We start from the raw sequence: 6036 nt of genomic DNA, 5'->3' as shown, positions 1-6036 counted from the left end.
GACTTACTTTGAGCACATAGTAATCCACAATCACTGGCTGTGTGCGATTTTCTGTTACTTTCTTGACATCCATCACCTGTAGCTTGTCTACCTGAGAACACCTCGCACGAGTCCTACAGTGTACCCATGAATCTGGAACAACACAAATTTCTTAAGTGAGGATTTCTGTTTATCTGGAATACAGTATCAGGGAAGTATCCTGTACCTGGAATACAGCCTCTCTCTGTAAGGACAGACACAGAACTGTAACCATTTTTTTCACTGAGAAGTGCTTGAGTTTTACTTTCTTTCTGGCAAAAGTCACTGCTCCATAAACACAAACTCAGGCACACAAAAAAAGCACTGGAGAAAAAGGCAGGGTAAAAACAGGAAAAAAAACAGGACCCAAAAAAAAAAAAAAAAAAAAAGATACAGTCACATTGCCATTACAGCACTGGACGGTAAAACTCCAAAGTAATTTAGGTTAAGGAAACAGATCTTACATTGCAAACATCAGGACATAAGTCTCGTATTCCACACGTGACTCTGGGTCCACCCTGCTTGAAGGACAACTTTTTAACTTACGCTGCTCTCATTACTGGGAAGAACCTCATACAATAAAAGAAAGTCAACGATTGTTTTTCCATTATGTACCATTTGGAAAACAAAGTGCAGAATCAAAAAAGCAGCAGCTGCAGAAAAACATGGGTTTGGCTAGCATAACTAGAGGGGCAGCATCATTATACAAGAAATACTGTGTGCTGATTTTGGAGAGAGACAACAGAAATAACTGAACAGAATTAAAGAAAGCTAAAACCTCATAAATAGTGTCATTCTCCTCAGGAAGAACAAGGAGCTGCATGACCTGTTTGACTTTCACTTACCGTTTGATTCTCCCTCTTCAGAACTTTCTGCTATCTGGTAATCCGGCATTTCACTCTCCTCTCTTAGCTCTGAACCTTCCGGAGGCATGACACTCTTCTTCTCAGAAGCAGATTTAGCCACAAGGAGAACTCTCTCTCTTTCATTTTCTGTCCCAGGTTTATTTCCAGTCCTATTTTTCTGCCGTTCTTGAAGTATGTTTTCATTCTCTTCCACGGAAGAATCCTGTGAGGACTCAACGTCAGTGCGATCCATGTTAGAAACATGTTTTTCTGGAGCCTCTTCATCACTCTCGACTTCATTTTGGTCTTCTGGAACTTTATTCTCTTTATTGAACTGAAATTTCCTCCTCTTTGTTGCGATACCTGAAGACCCTGTGCTTTTTGTGAGTTTTCTCTTTGATGTAGCTACAAAGAGATACCAGAAAAAGGAACCCAAAACATTACCAAAACAATTCTTCCTTCAAAATCCAGCATCCTCATCTTACTTGACTTACAAGGAAAATGATTAGAGGAGCTCAAGTACCACTGTCTGTCTCCCTACATCTGTCTAGAGAAAGAGCTGCAAGGTAATGAAGGCAATTTGCTATGAGATTTTAAAAAGCCAGCTACAGAATTTCATCCACAAAACCGACACTTCAAGATTTTAGGAGCAGAACATTCTTACGTTAGGTAGGAAGCATTACTGCAAAGTAAGGTTCTTAGGTGCAGTTGCTTGCTGTCTTATCATACAAACCAATATAGATGAACAACAGAAAAGCGTTAGGAGACGAGCCCTTCTTCAAATCTGTTTCAAAGCTGTAAACTTCAAAAGCTAAAACACACGTTGGGCAGAGTTCAAGAGACAATTTTAAGGGAGTATTTGCTAGAGAAAAAAAATTGTCCGTGAAGACCTGCACCTCATATGCTTTCTGATTCGGTTACCCTTGTTTAAAACAAACTTTGCATTTTTGCCTTCCAGGAAAACCCGCCATTCTTTGTATTCGCGGAGCACTGCACATAGCATACGGGTGAAGCCAATGGCAAAATTCCCAGTCATGCCAGTGAGACCAGGGAACTTCACACCATGTCATGCGTTTTGACTGAAAGAGACCCAAGTCCCTTTGTTCTTCGTGTCCTTTTCACGAAAAGGAAAAGTGAGGAAATAATGATCTTTCATTTACATATCTATTTATTATTGCTCCCCTATTTTTTTCCGCTTTCCCCTTTCAACTGGTAATCACAGGAAGACGTTGCATAGAGTTTAGCATTTGAGGGCAGTGAAGGGAAAAATACCGTTCATACAACTAAAAACTAGTTGAGTATTCAGAAGCACGTACAACAGTTTTGACTTCAAGAGGTAATAATTTAGGAGCCATTACATGTCAGTTGGGCCATCAAAGCCAGTGTCTTTACAGTGTAAGCCAACCACTGCACTAGAACTTCATAACCATATTGAATGAACGACCTCTCGATTTATCTCACATTTTGAACCAAATCAAAACATGTAACGCCTCTGGCACAAAGAGCCAGGCATCACAGAAACCTGTTATGTCACAAGAACAGTGACTTTAGCACCTTCTCCGAGAAGTCTGAAGAAAAATGCAACTTGCCGTTCGAACGGGGTGTACTGGAACCTACAGGCGCTGCTGGCATCTTCAGTTTTTCATTACCCTTTGGCTCTGTTTTCTTACACCCAGGAACAGAGTTCTGCTTTGGCGTTACGTGGTAGTTTGAAGAGCTACAACCTTGCAATAAAGAACAGAGAGCAAAGAATTGTGCCTGGCATTGTTGGTTACAGATACTGAAACAAGCCTTCAAATCCTTAGCGTCAAAAAAACATACCTCTTTCCTTACGAGAGTCTTGAATTTCTTTACAGCGTTGTTCAAAATCTTCATCCATTTCTTCCCTCACTATGGCATATGCAGTATCTCTCAAAGCACAAGCTCTGTGCCTGATGAGACGATCTGAAATTTTACAGTCAGAACTGAGTGTTTTTCTACCAGCCAATGCAATCCTTTAGTATGACTGCTTAGAAAGATTTTGCTCTTTTCATAGGTGCGTTCTGAAATCAACTCTCAGTGAATATTTTCAGCACAACAACAGAAAAGTTCGTTATTAAAGCAAAAGCACTAGCTACTGATCAACACTTCTATCACAATTTCATGCCCAAGTAGTTTGACGCTACAACATTTACAACCTGGCAAGAAATGCTCTCTGTGGATGTTTAAAATGATCTAATCACAAGTCTACTGTCCACAGACGACATTTATCAATTTATACATCTTAAATTCTTCCAAATGAGGGACAAAAACACATCCTCACCTCCAGGATTTTTATCTGGGTTGTACTCTAAAGCATTGCTGCAGATTAGATCAATGTCTTTTAGAAAATCTCCTGCAGTTAGGTACTGGTGCAAGTCAATCTTAGAGAGAACTGCCGAAAGGTCCATGGGCTGTTTAATAACTGTGTCATAATCGGGTACCTACAAATGAAACGTACGTGCTCAGAGATTTAACAGGCTATCTACTAAAACTAATTATTTTAATAAAGTCCAATCAAGGACTTCTTAAGAACACCAAATATTCATGACATATCCAAAGAGGCGGAAATTAGCCAGTTTGTTTCTTGAAAATAGAAGGGCTGTTTCAGCTGGCTTTGAGGAGACAGACCGGAAGAGGGGCAAGAAGCAGCAGGGAGGTCAGAAGCACGTGTGGGACAGAGAAGGGAACAGACACCCAGCGTGAGATTCATTTCATTTCGCTTCAGAAAAATCACAGCAAAGAAACCTTTCTTGGTCAAGTCACCCAAGATTCTCTTTGTTGTTGGCAGCAAGAAAAAAGGCAGCAGGAGTTGCACCTTTGAAGCATCTGTCCTAGGTGTCTACTTTAGAATCAGACAACTGGACCCAGAGGTGCTGATTTCTTTACTCGGACCATAAGAGGAGCCTAACGACTCAATCAGATGAGGACATCTGTGTTTGTTTAGACTATTCACATCTCAGAAAGTAGAAGTAAAGGGAAAGACAGGTCCGTGGAGGCTTAGGGGAACAGGACTTTGCTGAAACACAAAGCTATATTAAAACTACAGCTGACTTTGAAGTATATGCCCCTGGCTTAGACTTATGCAATGAATTAAATGAGAAAAAGAGACATAAGAAGTGTATGGGAGGAAGAAGAAACCACACAGCCCTTATGGTTGATCCTATACTGAGGCGCCCCAGATGAAACGGAGAATAGAAGCCTAAAATTTATTTTAAAAACTGCTGCTCTACTCCTGTTCTCACAGAAACTATTGACAGTCAAATAAAGAGCTTTAGGCTTTATTAAAACAGTCTTATAAGGTACTGCTTATAATTACAAAGAGAGAGATCGCTCCGCTTTTCAGTGCTGTAACACGCCTACGTATCAGAGTCTTTCCAAGAGCAAACTCTGTTGGCAATTGGTCTAACTGGCAGTTGGACTAGATGATCATTGTAGGTCCCTTCCAACTGAAATATTCTAAAGTTCTAAAGACATTTTAGAAGGAACCCAGGGCTTTTGGTGAATACTCAACTAACAGACATTTGAGAGCCTCACGGAGTCAGCAAAAGTAAAAGCAAAATTCACTTCCTGCTTCGTGAAAAGTCAAAACAGTATAGTCCTAAACAGAAAGACAAAACTTCCTATAAAGAGTCCACAAACACCGACAAATACACACACAGATCAAACTGTATTACAGATCAACACTAATTTACCTCCTCTGGGTCAACAGGCTTTGTAAATGCTCTGAAATGTCTGTCCACGGCAAGTCTGTGAGTCACATCCCTTAAGAAAATCCTAAGTTCACGCAACGTATCCTCCTCCTGCTCCTCCAGCTGTCTTATTTCTTCCTCTGTTAGCTGTCGAGGCTTAGGCGGCGGTGCTACAGGTAGTACTTCCAATGGCCGCCAAGCTTCAGTTAATCAGAAATTTTTTAGTCAATTTATGGTACTCATATACAAGCATATGAAAAACTATTATTAACTTACAGTTAGCAGAGTTTTGTATGTAGAATATCCTCACCTGCATTGTTTCTTGATGCAGGAGGTTTAGCAGCTTGATTCACAACCAAGTCCTCAAAAAACATTCTTCTTGCTTGCTCATTAGGCAACTGGACTTCAAAAACTTCTTCATAATCATTAATAAACAATTCCTTTATCTGCAGCATGAGGAGAAAAAGTCTTGCAGATACAAGGCCACACAAACTCATATTCTATTCCACAGTACCTTGCTAAACCAAACTGAGTAATCACCCCATTCCTCCAGTAATGGAGGCAAAATAATCCCAGCAGTATATTCATGTTTTGGAACGCCTTGCTTTAATGCACACTCTCAGATGGCTAGGAAGCTGAGCGTGTGCTCTTACTGAATTTTGTTGTTTAATACAACTAAAAATTGATTGCCAAGTTCCTTGGAAACTTGAAGAAAGAAGTTGGAACTTTGCTTTCTAATTTGTAAAGCTTTCACATAGATGAAAAAAGAAATTGAAATTTTTGTTAAAGAATTTAAGTTTGAAATTACTTTCCATCATTGACAGTGTGACCACCGTACTTTTTCAGTAAAATACCTTTTTCCCGTTTACATTTCAAGCACTGTATATTCTTGACTAAGTACATGCATAACTATCTTGAAGTCCCTGGAATTACTGTCTGAAGTAAGTTCTTATGTCCATCTAACAAGCACGAGCGTGTGAGAAGGGAGAAAAAGCTGGGTCCAAGTCAATCCCTTTACTCAGAAAACACTTCAGACAAATGCCTTCGGTGTTGTTTTGTCTAAGCAGATTTTAAAAGACCTGGTTAGGGTGCCTGAGTAATACCAGTACGAATTTGTTTAGGAGTGTACAGTACTTCAGTGCTTAAAGGACTTATAAATTAACAAGAAATTGAATAAAAAAGAAAAGCATTGACAGAAATACCTCTTTCGGGAGATCGGCGTGACACACATCCGATGTTGCAAGCAGCAAAACCGGTGCAAACGTTGGAATGTTCTGCATTAGTGATGTAAAAGTAGCTTTCAATGGCGTTCCAACAGCCTCCCACCACAAATGGATATGTGGGATATAAATTATACTTGGTGCTGTTCTTTGAGCCTCTCGCATCAACTGGTGAAATGAAAGCTTGGATAAGAACACTAAACCATGCAGAATAGGCTAATGACTAATAACCGTCTTACAAAA

The 6036-nt window shown here is 39.9% G+C and overlaps 1 protein-coding gene across 1 annotated transcript; it reads right to left on the bottom strand.

Annotated features, from left to right (window-relative positions):
• Positions 1 to 7: 7 nt before the first annotated feature.
• On the bottom strand, positions 8 to 5961 carry LOC104158334 (ATPase family AAA domain-containing protein 2-like; the record flags this gene model as incomplete). Its single annotated transcript, XM_009695951.1, has 8 exons — positions 8 to 132; positions 864 to 1268; positions 2453 to 2587; positions 2685 to 2807; positions 3166 to 3325; positions 4577 to 4773; positions 4884 to 5019; positions 5776 to 5961. Coding segments are annotated over 8 exons (1467 nt in total), but the record flags the coding sequence as incomplete, so codon positions are not given.
• Between the last annotated feature and the right edge of the window lie 75 nt (positions 5962 to 6036).

The sequence above is a fragment of the Cariama cristata genome, unplaced genomic scaffold (genome assembly GCF_000690535.1).
Source record: "Cariama cristata isolate BGI_N322 unplaced genomic scaffold, ASM69053v1 scaffold8402, whole genome shotgun sequence".
Lineage (NCBI taxonomy): Eukaryota > Metazoa > Chordata > Aves > Cariamiformes > Cariamidae > Cariama > Cariama cristata.
The sequence above is the reverse complement of the archived record's forward strand: the minus strand, read 5'-3'. Positions and strand labels throughout refer to the sequence as shown.